The 18,590-nt window shown below is 50.7% G+C and overlaps 1 protein-coding gene across 3 annotated transcripts in view; it reads right to left on the bottom strand.

Moving 5' to 3' along the window:
* Nucleotides 1-30: 30 nt before the first annotated feature.
* The window catches only part of TP73 (tumor protein p73), a 74,118-nt gene continuing 55,558 nt past the window's right edge, over nt 31-18,590 (bottom strand). For 2 of the 3 annotated variants that reach the window (XM_025212136.1, XM_025212138.1), the window contains 10 exons: nt 12,439-12,625; nt 11,853-11,968; nt 10,823-10,932; nt 10,175-10,350; nt 9,869-9,957; nt 9,375-9,499; nt 8,102-8,256; nt 7,178-7,310; nt 6,110-6,203; nt 31-3,863 (listed from right to left, as the gene is read on the bottom strand). In XM_025212136.1, coding sequence (XP_025067921.1) covers nt 3,543-3,863; nt 6,110-6,203; nt 7,178-7,310; nt 8,102-8,256; nt 9,375-9,499; nt 9,869-9,957; nt 10,175-10,350; nt 10,823-10,932; nt 11,853-11,968; nt 12,439-12,625 — 1,506 coding nt within the window. In that variant the 3' untranslated portion in view covers nt 31-3,542. The remainder of the gene's footprint in view (nt 3,864-6,109; nt 6,204-7,177; nt 7,311-8,101; nt 8,257-9,374; nt 9,500-9,868; nt 9,958-10,174; nt 10,351-10,822; nt 10,933-11,852; nt 11,969-12,438; nt 12,626-18,590) is intronic. The other variant, XM_025212131.1, reaches the window with a different exon arrangement.

The following is an 18,590-nucleotide window of genomic DNA, read 5'->3' as shown; positions in this document are numbered from 1 at the left end:
TGGGGGGGGTGGGAGGGGGTTGTTTGTTTGTTTGTTTGTTTTGTCTAGCACAGTGATTCTCAATCAGGGTGCCTGGGATGCCTTGAGATCCTTTCAAGAGTGCCACAGGGTACCACACAACATTAGCACTGTTACATTTACAAACAGGGTTTAACTGCATTAAACAAAGAGATTTCAAATAGAAATCCAAAATTGTGGTTTTTCTGAGGTCAAAAAAATGATAAGCTAGAATTTTCCCAGGGGTGCCTCAAGTCTAAAAAGGTTGAGAACCACTGGTCTAGCAGATTGTGATTATGCATCACAGAAAATGATAGTGCCTTCCACAACAGGCAAGTCTGCTTTGAACCAGGTTATTTGTACCTTTTTATTCTTACGTTCAACTTACTGAAAATGTGTGTATATATATATATATATTGACTATTTTATTCTGATCTGTATTGCTCAGACCCTGGTTTTCAAGATTTGGAAAAAAGGGGTTTTTTTTCAATGGTATTAAAACAACATTCTTGCATTGAATGTGTTGGTAGCTATACATATTGCATTTTTTTCTGGAAAAATAGTCTTTACTGTCAATTTAATTTTTATATATGCAGTATATATTACTAAAACTAGGAATAGTTGTGACATTTATAACTAAGCACAGTTCTCTTGTGGAAATTGTTTTAAACAGCGTGATTTTTTTTTTTTTCTCAAACCTGAGAAAAGCTGTGTATTAATGATAAACGCTACTCTCTATTTCATGCTATATCTTTTTGGTCATTTATTTGAAAGATAGTCAAAAACACAACACAACCTACATTCTGTGAATGAAACCCAGGTAGCTACTTATTAAAAGAAAATATATTTTTTTTCTTTTGTTGAGATTTGTTTTTGAGTGAATGTTTTAATATAGTTTTTCTAAAATTCACCTTTCTAAATGCAGCGTCCCTAAGAAAAGCCTCAGGTATGTTTCTGAATATCTAAGACAGAACACATCCTTTAAGCCTATATAGAAATGAGGAGGGGTTTTGCGTGCGCTAACTAATATTCATCCACAGCTTCTCCCAAAATAGCAGTGGGTAGCCATGGCAGATGGCAATTCTTGTTTTGAACGGTGGGAGCTCACAAGCTACTCTCTTAATTCTCTGAAGGGCTGTTTTGGGCTATAATTTTGCTTTGGCAAGTAGCTTTGTCCTTTGGAGAACTGTTCTTTAATAGCTTCTTGCTCCACAACAAAGGATCCGTGTTTCCTATATTTAAACTTCAGTTCATTTCTGGCTTGTAGAATGCAGTTTGCCAAGTTGGAAACTAAGGCAGGAGCGTGTATCCATCACACATAGCTCAGACATTGGGCTTTATTGCCTTACAAAAAAACAAAACAAAAACCACAGCTATAAAAATAACACATTTTCCAAAGATAACATTACAAAAAAATACAGTTAATAACAGGGGTGGAATATACCTTATAATACTGCTGGAAAAAGCATTAGTTAACATTGAAAACATGAAGGATTATTTAAAAACCTTAAAGCATTAAAGTGCTTTAATTAGCTGTTACTTACAAGTGTGTGTTATTGTCTTGGTGAGCCCCAGAGTCCTGGTGCAGAGTAAGGACAATGTACACAAGTGCGGAGCTGTCAAATGGGGGGGTTGGCCACTCTCAGCCACAGAGGTTTGTGGGCTGGGGGAGAAACCAGTGAAAATGGGGCAAATAGTTCAGAAGGGTCAGAACAATGGCCCCTAGCCATGCACCCCATGTGCCTTAGCCCCTGAGCCACCAGTGAAGAAGAGTAAGCAGAGATGCTGAAGGAGCTCTTTTTCTCCTGCTGCTCTCCTGGCATTGGCAGATACAGCTCAGTTTCCTTGTGGGGCTCCATCCTGAATGAGGACCAGCCCATGATGCTTAAGGGAAGGCAAAAGCTGCTTGAAGCCCAGCGCATGTTGGTGAGACATATTTTAGCTCAGAGCAGTATCAATGAACTCCATAAGCTCTGTCAGGCTGGGGGATAATTTTTGTGGTGTAAGCACAAGAGTAAATAGCTATGGGGTTGCATTCTGAGCACCCCCTTACAAGGCTGAGGTTAAGGGATGTGCTACAGGCAGAGCTGCAGCTCTGAATAGATTCTGGGCAGTATGGCAGCCCTGGGAGGTTACTGAGACAACCCAGTCCTCTGGGCTGTCTCAGTTACAGACCAGTCCTGAAATGAGAGGGTACACAGGATGTTGAATGGCACCACCAACCTTCTCTGCCATCACTGGTAGCCTCTACTGTGCCTCTTGGAAGGGCATTGCCAGTCGCACCCACAGAATGTCTTGTTTGTGCCACTTGCTGGCACAAAACATCTGCATGCATCTTCGCGTTTCCTGCTGCGTATCTTGTCGAATTCAGTCAGGAGACAGACAAAGACATGAGGCAAATCATCTGGGCCCCTGTGCTAGGGAAGCACTGGGAAGGAATAAAAACAGCCCTACCTTCAGATGGTGTAACGGTCTCTGTTTGATGAAGAGGTTTCCTTTATCAGTAGTTTGGGAAAACTCAGGTTTTTTACTTCTATGGGATAATGATCAAGACTATACTTAATCCATGCCCTGAAAATATTAGGAACTCTAAGCAACACTTTATGGAAAAATTTTAGACTGGGGGGTTTAAGTGAATGGATTTGCCCTTCCTCCCTCAGAATCAAACAAAAAACTGTTTAAAGATTAAAAGAAAAACCCTTTGAATGTTTAAGATAAGACTTGAAACATAACAGCTTTCTGCCTGTTTACATGTCAAAAGCATGAAGTTAATTTATGACACTGGAGTGTCTTGGGGGTAATTATCAATTTTTTTTTTTGTAGCATACATGAAAATAAATCTTTCTTTATCCTTAACAGCACAATGAGCTTACTGTATATACAAGGTGTGTCTGTCCATATACACACATGTCATTTAGATACATGCACATAGTCTGGAATCAACAAATAAATTTCTTTTCTGCTCTACAAAAAACGAAAGAAAACAAATACTTTTTGGCAGTCCATCAGGAAAGCATGTCCTTTTGTCATACATCAGTCAACAGCAGGTATCCCTAACGTGAGTGGTACATTTCAGGTTTTGAACCCGTTTTCACAGAGAATGAGGCCTCAAAGAGTTGGGCACTGCTAAACAGACAGAGTAGGGAGAGGTAGGGTAGGAAGGAGACTGTTCTTAAGAATACGTTTTGCTTTTACATTGCATTCGTTTGATATGAAGACTGTCCGGCAAATTGTAAGGTAGCCCTGTATGTTAGCAAGTGAATATTCCTCTGCCTCAGGCAGCTGTGGCATCTCTACAGCCTATTTGGAGTGCCTATTTTTGTCTCAGCTGCTCCTTTCCTCACCTTGATCCTATCACAAAGCCAGTGGAATTTCCCTCCTGTGAAGGGCATCTAACCAACGGCCACACCCAGGTTCCCTCATGCGACTGAACGCATTTTTTCCACACACTTAAAGCTGGAAGAGTTTTGCCATTTTTATGATTGGTTTTCTGTTCCTTTAAACCTCTGTGTCTGGTCTCTTGCTGCCGGTGCCTGCAGAGACCTTCAGTTGATCTCTCCCTCTGTGAACTCTTCTTTTATGGACTGTTTGCGGGATTTGCAGTCCGGGAGGTCGAAGCCGAAGTCCGCCCACTCATCAGCCCCACTGCGATTAGGGATAGTGATGGTGTGGCGCACACGAAAATGCACTGCCTCCATGACGCGTTGTCGCTGCAGCTCGCCAGAGCTCCCGATGGAGATGGTGGAGGCATTGCTGCTGGAGCGGATGAGCTGCTGGGCCCCATAGTCGTGGCTCTGCTTGAGTTCCTGAAGGCCTCTCCAGATAATCATCCTGTACTGCTCTGGGATCTTCAGTGCTCCGAGATCCTAGAACATCAACAACGGTAAGGTTTGTCTCGGCCAAGCAGCAGTCAGAAATAAGGGCAGGGCAAGCCCGGGGGCTACTGTGACCATAGCTCAGAGGGCCTGTAGTCTAGGGTTGGGTATTCGACCGGTCAAATAAAGTTTAGTCAACTGACAGGTCAAATATCAGTTAAAAATTGTAAAAAATTGCCAATAGGCCCAAGTACTACACAGGAGAAGCACAAAGGTTTCCATTAAGAAATGTGTCAAAAAACAATCATATATCTGTCAAGAAAGGCTACAGAAGTTTTTTTTGGTAAAATTGCTACAATCTTGCATTGGTCAAGAAATATGCAGTCAATTGACCATCTTGCCAACCCTACTGCACTCCAGACATGAGGTTATCTTGGCTCTGCATCATCCCCCACAGTTTGAGTCATGGCCCCCATTGTTTCCATAAGCAGTGATTTCTCAATTAGGGCCAGATCTGGTCCTTGGAGGTGACAATGGACAGGCAACAAGGCACGCAATTTGGGGAAGGGAAATGGCTTGAATGGGATTATTATTTATTTATTTTTAAAGAGGGGTGGGATGGGACTGGGTTCCTTCATCTTGCAAATGACTGAGCAGCATGAGAATGGTCAGGTTGATATTTACTGGGAACCCGCAGCCCAGTTTTCCTGCAACCTTCCATCTTTTGACTGTGTTCACAATTTGGGTTAAGAGCCATGAACCCCAATCCAGGCCCCAGAGGCTGACAGCTTGGGCAAAAACTGCCTTGAGCAGCATGCAAGGCTCTGAACGACCCCCAGACCTGTGCTGTGGCACTAGCCTGTGCCATAGGGTTCTCGTATGCCACCCTCTGCCACCATGGGCAGTGAGGGGCATTCTGTACGACGCACAAGAAATGCTATAGATGTCACGGTATATATAGCCTGATTATCTTGGACATGGGTTGTGCCTGCAGGAGGCTGCCTCAGCACATGTACCCAACCCATTGTGTGTTAGATGCAGCGTAGAGCTGCTAGAGATCCATGTTAACACCAAATGCAGACTCGCACAGGAGTTAACTAGCTAGCATAGCAATGAGGGGTTAAACATCAACTAGGACACATGGCTCTACAACGTGGTGTACAGTTTCAATCATGCTATATGTAGGGGTTTCAAAAGGTTAAAAAAATTCACTCTTGGAGGTTAGTTATTAACACATTCCAAAGCTAGTCTATGGTTATCCAACTGGCCCCAGCTACCAATGAAAAATCATTGTGTTTGCATGACATCTGTGTTGTCATTTGGGTCCTAGCCACCAGACTGAAGATGGCATTGTAGCACACCTCATAGGAAAGACCTGGGATCAGGGCCACTGTTCTGGCAGGACTTGGCCAGAATACTGAGGTTGGGGCTTATCTGAGTCTGTTGTTGGTGTAAAGGGTCAACAAAAGGTGCACATTCAGATTGCCTTAATAAACTAAGGGAGCCCTGTGCTGCACAGCCAGCTGAGTGAACAGGGCTTTTCCACAAAAAACGAAGGAAAGCTTTGCACAGAGCTGACTGCTTCTCCCTCTGCAGATAATCCTTCAGCCCAGAAATATACTGTGAAGAATTCATCATGCTCCAAAGTGGCAGGCTGAATCACAGCATAAGCTAGGGCATCATGCATCTTGATATCGGGGCTTGGGGCTGAAATGTTCAGGCATGAAATACAAGGAACCTGTTCCGACCTCAGTATGCAATTCCCTGGGGCTGAGAGTTTCTCCCAGTTTGCACAGGCAGACATCACATTAGAAGTGGGCCTGACCAACGTGATCCAAAGATCGTTGACATCAAACATGAATCCTTCTGGAGACTCAGTAGGCTTTGGACCAGTCCTTAAGGGGAAATCTTTGCAGCAGCCATAGTTACTATAGTTAGGGGAAATCTCTCTGGCATCTGATTTCTGAGTCCTGTGCTATTTTTTTAAAAGAACGAGTGAGGAGAAGGAGGGTATTTCTTTTCCTTTATTCTGTGTGTATATCAGGTCTTGCTTCCCGCAGCCTGGACAAATCAACAGAAGACCACAGTTTCTCCTATGGGTTGCCTTACTGTTCTTCCAAATGAGGGGTTAGAAAGCCTTTGTAACTGGGAGGTATAAACCCTGGGGAATATAAAGCTGGTAGGGCTGGTTAATGTACCTCTGTGTCCTTTCCTGCAAAAGCATTCCTTGTCCCTGCCTTTGAGATCAACTGCCAATAGAAATAAGTGGTAAGAACAGAACTCCCCAAAGCATTTACCTCTATGGTTAGGTTCTGCAGGTGGTAAATATTCTGTAACCCTTGGGAGGTGAAATAGTCGATGCAGTTTGGACACCCCAGTCCTGTTAAAAAACTGCAGAAAGAATTGGGAAAATAAAGCGGCGTTAACGTCTTCAGTTCACATTTTGAGCTCTCACCTGTCATTACTGGGACAAAACCTATGTGAACTCCAGGAGGGCCGGAGGAGGGCAGCAGGCTTCCTTCTTCTACTGATTTGGCAACTCTTCCCATAATATGGTGGGAAGCAAAAATCATGGTGTAGCAATGAACCCCATCTAGGAATATCCTGAATGCCTAGCCAGAGTTTCATTGGGGATGCTCTAGATGGGAGGTGCTAACTCCCTAAGCATTAATATTGGAGAAGTGCGGTTTGTGGAATCATGGTTTCAATGTTGTTCAGTAAAATGAAGTAACTCCAGGGTACTGCTTGGGCTACCCTGAGCAAGGGAGGGGGATGCACTTGGATCCAACATGTCCTGGAGAGCAAGAGGCTCTCTCTCCAATGACCACTTTGGCATTCTCTCCAGACAGTATGTGGCTGCGGTTCTGGAGTTTGAGGCCCTGCTACCCCATGGAGTCTGAAGAGCATCTGGGGAAGCCTCTGTTATCCTCCTACAAGCATCAAACATCTACCTCTGTAAATTAACCTGTCCCTAGTAGAGAGAAACCATTTACAGCAATTTCCAGTCATTGCCAGGAAGGACAGGGGAAGAGGAAAATCTGCAAAGGTAGGTATTGAAGGGAAGGAGGAGGATCAGTAAAGGCAGATGCTGGTGTTTGATGGGGAGGGAAGGTGCCTTTTCATGCCCATCCTGCTATGAGGCATTAAACTTTAATGAACAAAGTGGGACTCTGCATTAGCAATTTGCATTCCTAATGGGGAGCTGGCTGGGTGAGATGAAGGGAGGTTAGAAGAGTAGTGTGCAGCTTCATGAGCAGTGATTTCTCAGTTGGAACCAGTGGCCAGTTGACCAGTTGTGAGACAGATATTTGAAAGTTAGCTTAAGGAAAACAGCAAAGACAAGGCACAGCCGGTGGCTTCCCTACCTGACAAGGCTGGGGTCTGGGTTGTAGGGCGGCGGAGGTGTGCAATGGGATCCTGAGACCATCGACTGAGATGAGTGGCCTCCATTCATCTCTCCATTGGCTTGCATGGGGTGACTGTTCATCATTCCAGGCCCTGTGTGCAAGAGAGAGCAGGAGGCACAGCTGACGGGAGTCTCTCTCACAAGCTGTGCTCAGGGTAAAAATGGCAAAGTGAGTGTCTGGTCTACTCCCATCCGAGCCACAGAGGATGGATGGGCACTGTCCTTCCCCAAGCCCAATGCCCCTGCTATACACAAGTGTAGGAGTAGGTCAACTTTGAGTGCAGTGACCTCCTGCACTTGAAAGAGCTGCAGGCCCCGCTTCCCTTCGGGGGAGCTACTGGAGCCAGGTAGTTGCAGCATGGCCCCCTTGGGCCTGCAGAGCATTGCTCGGCCAAGGCTCCTGCAGATCTGGCTGTGAGAGAAGCTGGTCCAGGCTGACGAGCTGTGCTAGCAGTATGCATGCCTGGACAGCCAACAGATAGGATTGGGGGTAAAACTGAAGTTACACTGGCTGAGGTGCTGTCTGTCCACAGCCGTCATGGGGTAAACAGCTAAAGGCAAACAAGTTTTTTACCTGCTCCCCTGCCCCCTAGCAGTGAGGCCCAGCAGATGCAATTCCACAGGACAGCTGAACTTCTCTCCCTTCCTGATCCCAGTACAAAGCTGATGTAGATTATACTGGGCTGTGCGGTTCCCTCTCTATGCTGTAAGTTAACACAGTAACCGGCTCTGCTTTGGCCTTGAGTTCGGAGGTGGGGACGAGGGTTTTTTTTCTGCCAGAGCTTGGCTTTGTGGGCTGTGTACTGCTGTCCCCAGTGTCGGGGCTGCTGTCTGTCCCTGCCTGTTGGCCCCTGGGGGCTGCTGTGCCCAGGTGAAGCCTTACCCATTGGCCCGAGGTTGGGCCCGGAATTGGAGCTGTGTTGGGGGGGCTGCCCCACCAGCTGGTTGACAGACGGCAGCTTGTTGATGCCTCCTCCGTGCACTTTGTTCATCGGCGACAGGACCGGCCCATAAGAGGAAGGGGACTGCAGGTGACTCCTGTTCAGAGAACAGCAGGATGGTCAGTTAGTCCGGGCTGTTACTGTGGAGACTCCGAGATGGGTTGGAGCCAGCAGTATAGCTGCATCCAGGCAGACTTTTGCTGTCAATGCGATTTACACTGGGGCTGGACTGGGCTGAGCTGCACTAGTGCAAGCTGGTTGCTCATGACTTTTTGAAGAAAAGCTGTCTTTTAACTTAGTACAACTAGGGCTGCTTGAGGTGGCATGAACACTCAGCCTCTGTATAGCATCACTGTCTTTGGGACTCTGTGATTCATTGTCTAGCCTGTAAGGTACTTCGCTTGCCAGGGGATGCAGAGGCAGGGAGGTGCCCACGGTCGGATGCCCCGCCTGTTACAGAGATGGTGTGAGAGCTCAGGCACGCCTCCTTTCTGCTAGTGCCCTCATGGGTCCTGCAGCCTTAGGCAAGTACGTTGACAGAGGCTTTGCAAGCAATGGAGCCTGAAGCCCTCCTGTGGCTGTCACTGTAGGGTGGAGCTGGCTGCTGCTGCTGCTACAGGCATACTGGTCAGCAGCCAGTGGGAAAGCTCCTGGCCAGTAACTATCCCCCATCACTAAGGGAGCACAGAGAAGAAACCATGCAGCCCAGAAGCTTGGACCCGAATGGGGCATCTGGGTGCTATTCCTACAATGCGCTATATTCACTTGCCTCTCCTCACCTCTGTTCAGTGTGGGGGCTTCTCTGTAATTATTTGGGAGGAGGCGAGAAGGGATATCCACCTCTTTGTACACGGCTTTGGGCTTTCAGGGTATAGAGCGGCACGCAAGCATAAAATAGTATTAAGAAAGGCCAGGACCTGAACACCTGTATCACTTTACCTGCTCCCCAGCTATGCCAGGGCCACAGTCAGCCGAGGAGAGAGAGAGCAAGCCCTTGGAGACAGAGGAAGGAATGTCCCTGCCCATCCTTGCCCACCGTGAGTGGCTCCTTGGTGGGGTCTGGGATGTGGGAGCTCTGACCGCCTACAGCCACTCATTATAGCCAAAGGCCCTGGGCCAGGTTGGCTTTCCACTGTCTTTGTGAGCCCTGCTGCTCAGCTTGCCACTACTGATCCCAGCCCCATGGCCTGTTTCTGGGAGGCCCCTAGTACTTACTGCCGCTGCAGGAGCTGCTGCTGTTGCTGTCGATAGGAGTCGACCAGTTGCTGTGGCACCAGCTCCACCAACTCCAGGCTCTCCTTGATTTTCATCAGGATCTCAAAGTTCTCGCGGCCCCGGACCTGTGCAGGGAAGAAGCATTTACTCTGGTCTCCTTGGGTTTCCAGAGAGCCTCTGTGCACAGCCGGTATGCACTCCCCCCTTAGAAGGGCCTCAGCTGCAAGCCTGGCAAGCAGCGGCCTGGGGCTCTGTGCATCTGGAAGAGCCATCCTCAGGACTTCAGCAAGCAACTCAGGCCTCATTAGTCCTTGCTGGGCAGAGCTGCAGAAAACGTCCTGTCTTCAACATCAGGCCAGGTGGATGCCTCTTAATGGGGCCCTGTCCCCCAGCCAGGTAGCTCACTGCCTTGCCACTCTTGCCCTGTGAACCCCAGGGCCTCTCTGGGGGTGCCCCGATCCCTCTGCTCAGGGGCACAGGCAAGCAACACTTACAGGGACGTAATACATCTCCTCCTCCCCATGCCGCCTCTTCTTGACTCCAGCCCCCAGCGCGGGAATCCCCTGGGGGCTCTGCTTGAAAGCTGAGAACAGAAATGGGAGGCAGCGTTAGTGGGGAATCAAACCCAGTCTGCCCATTGCAGGTCCCAGCCCCAGCCCCAGCCTTCCCCCCACCTCCAACCCGAGCACCAAAGGGAGAAGCCCCTTGCTGGGGGCTGGGAGTTGCTAACAGGCCCAGCTGAGGGAAAAGCAGAGTCTAGGAGCCAGCAAACAGATGGAGCAGTTTCAGCTCTCACTCACAGCCTGCCGTGGCCCAGTGGGGACAGGACTCACTGCGCTTGTTGGCATTGCCATTCTTGGCTGCGCTTTCATTCAGGGCTTGCTGCTCTCGGTAGTGGTCTTCATCAGCTTTCCGGTCCCTGCCTGGGCAGGCGCAGATCCGACCCTCGAATGACCTCCTGCCCAGCACCTGCCCACTGGGGACATAGTGGGGAGCAGTGAGGATCTGTGTATTACTTCCAGGGGGGTAATGAGCCTGCATCTAATGCGGGGGGGGCCTATTGCTGACTTCACACTGATCTATTATTTTAAAAGCTTAAAAAACTGACAGGAATTATTACAGGCAAGGCACCCAGCCCATGCCTGCTTTGCCCTCTCCCCCCCATGGGAACCACCCTTCCCCACACTCCTACCATTCATTCTCCTTGGGAGGTCAAGTCACCCTGTGCATGTCTCTCCACACAAGGCGCTGGGCACTGCACATGCATCCAGTGTGGTGCAGGGGGGGTCTCGCACTCTGTTGCAGGGGGTGCAGGCCAGCGCTATGTGGATCCTGCTCTCCTGCTATGGATCCTACCGCTCACTAACTGCCCAGCCATGGAATGCCCCTCAGCACCCTCCATCTCAGCTGCCCCGGTCTGCAGCCTCCTGTCCTCCAAGAAGACTCACTCTCTTGTCTCCAGGGTTATGATGATGAGGATGGGGCGCCGGTTCATGCCTCCCACGCAGCTGCTGTTGCACATGAAGTTATACAGAATGGTGGTGAACTCCGTCCCCACCTGCCATCAAGAGAGGGAGGATGCACTGAGCATGGGACTGAACGCCTCGTTGGAGCAGAGCAAGGTGGCAGCGATCCACAAAGCTCCAGGCTGCTGCCAGAGGGGTGCAAGGAGCAGCTCTCAGTGGGGGTGGTTCACGTGCGGGGGAGGCACAAAGAATGGAGTCCTGACTTTGGAGCTGAGACCTGTCCCTGGGAGCGGGGGCTGGGTTACTGGCTCAGGGCCCTTAGCCCCCAAAGTGCTTCATGCATTGAACTGGAAGAGATGCAGCTGGAATGGGACATGGCAAGTGTGCAAATAGGACAACAGGGGGCGCTCTAAACTTTCCATTAGCCTGCCTTGGTTTTCTTCTCAGCCGGAGGAGTTTACAGCTGGACAAGAGGTTGTACAAAACTGTACCACTATTGCAGGAGATTAAGGGGAGATGCTTTGGGTAAGCCAATGCAGGGAGAAGCCCCAGCAGCAATAAATCAGCCCAGAAAGCTCACAGCAGAAGGGGTATTAGCTGGCAGCTGCAGTTGGGCAGCCAGGACCCTTGGCACAGAGGGTGGGGTCATTGCTGAGATGCCATAAGATGCTGGGAACTGGAACGTGCAGGAACAGAAGACCTGTGGCCAGTTCAGGGCACCATGGGTTCAGAGGGGCGTAGAGAAACCGGTGGTAAGTCTAAGCTGCAGCAAAGCAAGATTTAATCCATCTTGGGGAAAGGCCCTGGCTGTCAGAGCACTGGGACTGAGGGCAGCCCAGGAGCCAGGAGCTGCCTTCCACCCAGAGGCTAGAGGGGCGGTTCAGGGACCACAAGTCCTGCTGTGTGCAGGGATTGAGCTGGGCTGGGCCCCTTCCAGCCTTGCGATGCCACAGTTTAAGTACAATACGGTCCCCTTTTCCTCTGGCGCACTCCTCATCGTGCACGTGAGTACCTGTGGCGGCTCGTACGGCACCATCACACTCTGTCGCCCTGTGACAGGGTCATCCACATATTGTGAGAGGTTGTTGCCCTCCACCCGGATGAGGTGGCTCGCAGGAGCGGACTGGCCTGTGAAGACACAAAGTGCCATGAGAGGAAGGGCCTGTGGGCTAGCCTACGTGAAGAAGGGGCTGCTGGCTTGATCACAAGGTGGTCCGAACACAGGGAGGCTGGGGCAAGGGCAGGTCCTGAGCCTCCTGCTGGTGCTGACTCCAGCCCTGGGCACTCAATTGCTGCTGGCATCCTGGGCTGCCAGTCCAGCCTGGTGCTGCCAGGAGCAGGCACAACTGGGAGAGAGCATGGTGGTTTCACTTGTCTCACAACAGAGCAGTCTGCTTCACACAGCAGGGTCTCAGCCTAGCCAGACCCCCGACACCAGGCGCCATGTGGCTCCATGCCTTGCTTAGTGCCTGGCTTGACTCTCCTGCAGCTCTGGGAGACACGTTATCAGGGTGAGATGACCCGCAAGGTAACTGCTCTCTCATGCAGGCCTCCCTGCATAGCCGCTCCATGAACCAAGGGCAGGGACCAGCACTCACCATCATTGAAGTCACGGCCCAGCTCATGATTGGGGCAGCGCTTCACCACCTCGGTCACATGCTCTGCCTTCTTGTAGACAGGCATGGCACGGATGATGGTGCCTGGCGGGGGTGGCGTGGACACTTTGATCTGGATGGGACATGTCTTGGCAATCTGGCAGTAGAGTTTCTTCAGGAGCGGGGAGTACTAGAACAGAAAGGGGAGTGCTGAGCACGAAGCCCTGGGCAGGAGAGAAGGGTAACTGTTCCCCTTCCACCACCATAGGGAGAGTGAATGCAAGGAGCCACTGGAGCCTCATTCTCTCCCTGTTCTGCCTGAGCCAGCCCACAGCCCTCTGTGCCTGCCCCAGCAGGGCCCTGGAGAAGAGCAGCACCTTTGTGCATTGGCTACTGTCTCCTGCCTGCCCCAGTGAGGCAAAGAAAAATAACAGCAATTATAGCCCCCTCCCCCCTCCCTTTACAGGTATTGTGCAATTAATTAAGTCCAGTTACCTTAAGACCAGCTACACATGCAAAGTAGCTACAGATGCAGCAGCCACGATCCTCCAGCCCTGGGGGTATGTGGCACTTCCCCACAGCTGGGAGCCCCTCAACTGGGAGGAATCCCAGCCACAGGACCTTGCTCCTTGCTGGTGCAGGGGAAGCCCAGGATTGGAGCTCCCCCTACACCGGCCATAACACACAATGGGATCTAATGCACAGTCCCACAATCATGCCTCCTGCCATGCACAGGTGGCATGGCAGGAGGCATGATTCTGTGGATCATGCATTAGATCCCATTGCACCTTTGCCTGCAGGCTTATAAGAGGGCCTTAGAAAGAAACAAAGCTCCTTTTCCCATAAGAAACCCACCAGCAGAACTGAATGCCGCAGCAGCCAGGATACAACTGGGTTTGTGGGAGATGATCTGTCTAAGCCTCTCTCCATGGATCAGGCTCTGTCCATGCTGGACACGGAGACAAGACTTTGGCCCAGCTGGAAGCTCATCGAGCTCTCCCTCACTACCCCCACATCTCTGCCAAGGTCACTGGGCTGCCCCCTGGGGCACCACCCTGTGCTGAGGCATGCCTCCTTTCTCAGGTCTGAGGGAATTTAGGGAGAGAGGGGAAGGAAGGAAGGATTGTTGCAACATGCTGGAACAGGCAGCATTGCATTGGGCTCCCAGCAATTCACTGGGAGCAAAAGGAGCTGCACAGTGCCAGCTGGCTCCTGGAGTGGATGTGCCAGGACATGCCGCAATGGGTGGGCTGCAGGCAGCAAGGTGGGAGGAAAGAGCCTGCTTGAAGAGCCCAGCTTATTCTGCTGCACAGGGGTCAGCTCAGGAAAGGCTTTCCCTTACAGCCACCTTCCTTCTCATTGCTCCATCCTGTCAGAAAACTTGGGGCAACAGGCAAAGAGCCTGCCACTGCCCTCCCTCCTCAACAGAGCTCCCCCTGCTTGAAGCCAGGCATTGTGCAATGGCAGCTCTCTTTTCCAGTGAGGGGTGGCCTCACTGCAACCCTGAAAGAGGCCAGGTGGCTCTGCAGGCTGGAAGGGGAAGCAGCTGAGCTGCATTGATCTTAGGCTGTGCCTGGGCTCCTTAGACCAGGCACAGCCCTGTACAAACATGACTGTCTTGCTCCTGGTCTCAAAGCACCTAGAAACGCAGCATGCAGGAGCAGGGCCGTGGCACCCCATTTCGTGCTTGGGCATGGGCAGGAACAGGGAGGCATTCTGCCCAGCAGTGGTGCCCTCAGGAGCCTTGCAGAAGCCATGCAGATGGCCTATACATGCCTCACAGGGCCCCACTGGCAGCACTGGGAAGCAGGCTCAGCCCCCTGAGCCCCAGTTCAGGCAGTTACCAGCAAGGCCAGCATCCTACCAAATTAATTAGCTGAAGCATCACAAACCACCTCTTGGCCATGTGCTGAAATAGTAGCCCATGGGCAGCAGTGGAAGCCCCATGGCTTGAGACTTGGAGCTGGGCTGCCCAAAACAGCACAACAGGGACTGCAGGTACCAGCCCTGCCCTGGCACACGTTCTGGTCTGCAGTCTAAAAGGGCTCTTCCTCTCCCATCTCAAGCTCCAACCGTCCACCAAGTGCTGCAGCCTATCCTTGGCCCCTTGAGTGCATGAATGGAAACAATGATATTTTATTTCCTGGCAAAGGCTCAGGATAAATTTTCCTAGCTTGGAGTTCACCAGCAGTTTAAGGTAATTAGTTTTTTGGGAATTTTTAGTTTTCAGTGATCTTGTTGCCAAGCCCAGTCTTGAATGATATACAACCAAACCCTGCACCATGGTGCCTCCTGCTAAGAGGTGAAGGTTGATTTTCCTCCAGTTTCTTAACTAGCTGCTGTCAGCTTCCTGCCTGCTCCATGTAAAGTGCCAACCTGCCAGTCAGGGAATAACTACTGGTGATAAAGCTGCCTGCTGCCTGTTGTCTTAACCACTTCGGGGCTAAGGAATTGCCTTAGCAGCAAAGGATTCCTTTGAAGATATTTGATGTGGCACTGCATCTTCACAGTGGACTTCATATGTACTTCAGGCCAAGTGAAGGGTTGTGTGCTGTCCATGTAGGGCTGACTATAGGACACACGGATAGTGAAAACACTTTACTGCCCCAGAAATTATCTCCCTGTGGATCTTGGAGGTGCAATAGGTGCTCCGAAGGGAAACGAACACTACTTCACCCAGGGCTTCTGTCCAGAGAGGCACACAGGCACCCCCCAAGCATGCCAGGCACAGCTGTGGGAACACTGGATTTGGCACCAAAAAGCTGTGAGCTGTTAATAAATAGTCTATGGAGATGGTGTCCTGCATGGGAGGATGGTGAAGGCATTTGCCACTTCGAGCAAGCACTCTTACCCACAACATGCAAGCAGCAAAACTGAGGCACGAGGGAGGTGTGGGGCTTGCCTCAAAAGCCTGTGGTCCCCTTGCAGGGAACTGCTAAGTGCATTATTTCCTGTAACTCTGGTTTGACAACAGGGTTAATACCATGACCTTTATCCCCAAATATACTTCTATACCAGCAGGCAGGTGCCCCAGTAATTAGTGCACCTCCAAGCCATCCTATGTACTGAACCCAAGACCCTGTAAGGCTCCTGCTTTAGTGCAGAAGCCAGATAAGGGCCCACTCCCTCAAATGGACAAAAGGCAGAGCTTGGCTTGATTAAGGCCTGGCGAGGATGGGGTTAACCCCTCTACACACCTACACCTACATACACAGGTGTCTCCGTTCAGTGCAGCAAAGCCCAGAGTGGGGCAGGCTGGGACCAAAGCTCTGCAGGGCAGAGGGTATAAGAGGCGTGAGGGCAGAAGGGGGAGCTCTTTCTTTGGAGGGTGATGGGCTGAGTGAGTGCAGCTGGGCTGAGGGAGAAGAGTCTCAGACCTGGGGCAGCTGCTGTCTTTCCAACTCTCAGAGCTTGAGCTAGGGCTGAGTGTGGAGCTGGGAGGTGGAGAATACCTCTCAGGGTATGTTTGGGAGTGGGAGGAGATCATATCCCAATGTACTGTGTCCCAGTGTGGAGTTTGGGGACAGTGAGGGCTGAGGAAGAGCTGTCTGCAGGCAGTAGGAAGCCAGGGCCTTTGATCTCCAAAATCAGAGAGAAATGCAGAGAGGCTGGGGAGAGATGGCCCTCAGCAGCTCAGCACCATCCATGCACCAAGCAACACTTCAGCACTAGGTGTGACTTGTGGCTCAGGTCAGCCTGCCCAAGGGGCTCAGCAGGGAGGTCTAGCTGGTAAAGAATGGGGCTGAGTGACCCTCAGCTCTGCTAGTGATTCATGGCAGGGCTTTGGGCAAGCCTTTGTGACTCAGTGGGCACACCTATCATGGGGGAAATCCAGTTCCTTAGCTCGCAGGGTGACAGCTGTGAGGCTCATGCTGGGGAGCTGGATGGGCTGAAGAGCAGCTCCACAGGCAGGCTTGTGCAGGTGGCAGAACAACATGTCTGCTAGGAAGAGGAAAGGCCCACTCAGTCCCAGAGGTGGTGACATGAGTGCCCCATGGGACCCCAGAGCTACAGCAAGCCTGGAGTGGGGGAGCCTGCCTAGGCAATGGGGAGTTGCTTTCATGCTCAATGAATGAGCAAGCCCTTGAGATGCCCATGCTCTCCCTTGCATTGCCCCCAAACTGCCTCTAGTGCACACAGCGCTGCCTGGGGAGGGAAGTGTTCAGGGCACTTGAGCATGTACCTCAGCCCAGAAAATTCCACCAGACAGAGGCCTGGGCTGGAGGTTGCAGCTGGCCTTCATGTTCAAAATGAACACGCAGAGGTCAGTCATGCCTCCTTGCACCAAAGCCCTGCTGCAAGCAAGATTGCAGAGGGCTGGTAACCCATGGGCAATGAACATGGCCTGGTGTGTTTGTTCTGCTGCATTGACCATGTAACACTGGCTTCTATTCACCTAGTCTTCCTTAGAGCTGAGGCCACAGTGGGTTTTACTGCCAGGCACATGCCTGTAACCACAGACTTGGAGAAAATAGGCAGAATTGGCTTGAGGCATTCTAGTTCTGCCAAATACCTGCCCCACCTGTCCTCAAAACCAGAGTTGATTCTGGAGCTTTGCTCTCTCTGCAGGTTGAAGGAGTTTCCCCATGGTCTAACCTAACTCTCCAGTGCTGCTGCTCCTTGCCCTGCCCCCAGAGGATCTAGACAGCAGCTGATTCCTTCCCCTTTGCAGTAACTTCTGCTGTGTTTGGAGACTGATCATATCTCTTCTCTCAGCTCCATGAGCTTCCCACCAGGTCTGCAGGACCCTGGGTCTGAAAAGCTGCATAAATGGAGCCTGGCCACAGGTGCATTTGGTTTTTAGGGCAACTAGCACTAACTCCCCAAGTGCTGCTACTGTAGGTGATCTAGCAGCGTGTGTCTATGCTGATGGGACACCGCTGGCTCTGCTCTGTGAGCTTAGCTACTTGTGTGCACGTGTGCGATGGAGGTTATAGTTGCTGCATACAATGTGCGCATATGCACGTTGATATCAATCCTGCAAACCCTCTACTGGAGCACACGTTAAAGCACATGGAGATGGCACATGCCCACAATAGAGGGTGATTTAGTGGTTTGGGTTTTTGGTTTGAAATCTCCAGACTCCCTGGAACCAGGGCTCTGCCTCCTGGCAGGGATGACTCAGTTTTGTAGACAAGCTGAGTTCTGTGTGGTTCATTGTATGTGGGATGGGCCTCTCAGAGGGGAGCTTGCACTTCCAACACCTTCCTATTTTGCACAGACACTTGGAGCCCAGAACCCTTGCTGTCAGAGGGAGTGTTTGCTGGGTACTTCTACCAGAAAGGCACTCTCCTGCAATTCCTGTGAATCACAGATTCATATAAAATTAGGGTTGGAAGGAACCTCAGGAGGTCATCTAGTCCAACATCCTGCTCAAACAGGACCATCCCCAACTAGATCATTCCAGCCAGGGCTTTGTCAAGCCAGGCCTTAAAAACCTCCAGGGATGGAGAGTCTACCACCTCTCTTGGTAACCTGTTCCAGTGCTTCACTACCCTCCTAGTGAAAGAGTTTTTCCTAATATCCAACCTAAACTTCTCTTGCTGCAACTTGGCACCATTGCTCCTTGTTCTGTTATCTGTCACCACTGAGAAGAGGCCAGCTCCATCCTCTTTAGAACCACCCTACAGGTAGGTAAAGGCTGCTATCAAATCCCCCCTCAGTCTTCTCTTCTCCAGACTAAATAAGCCCACTTCCCTCAGTCTCTCCTCACAAGTCATGTGCCCCAGGCCCCTCACCATTTTCACTGTCTTCTGCTGGATTCTCCCCAATTTGTCCACATCCTTTCTATAGTGGGGGCCCCAAAACTGGACACAGTACTCCAGATGTGGCCTCACCAGTGCAGAACAGAGGGGAATAAATACTTCCCTTGCTCTGCTAGCAAAGCTCCTACAAATACACCACGTTTCACTAGACACAGTGCTTAAACACATCTGGTGACCTTTCCACTCAGTGAATGTCAGATAGGGGGTCTGAGTCACAGTCTCACACATACACACACAACAGGCTAAACATGGCATCTAGACCTGACATCCCTACACGGGCCCCTGGCTTCCCCTTGCTTGGAGCTTTTCACAACAAGGGGGTGTGATATCTTCCGAGTGATAATTTTATCCCAACCATGTTGTTGGTCCAATAAAAGATATCACCCCCCA

Source organism: Alligator sinensis, unplaced genomic scaffold (assembly GCF_000455745.1).
Source record: "Alligator sinensis unplaced genomic scaffold, ASM45574v1 scaffold366_1, whole genome shotgun sequence".
Classification (NCBI taxonomy): domain Eukaryota; kingdom Metazoa; phylum Chordata; order Crocodylia; family Alligatoridae; genus Alligator; species Alligator sinensis.
Note: the sequence above shows the minus strand (reverse complement) of the source record. Positions and strands in the feature narration are given on the sequence as shown.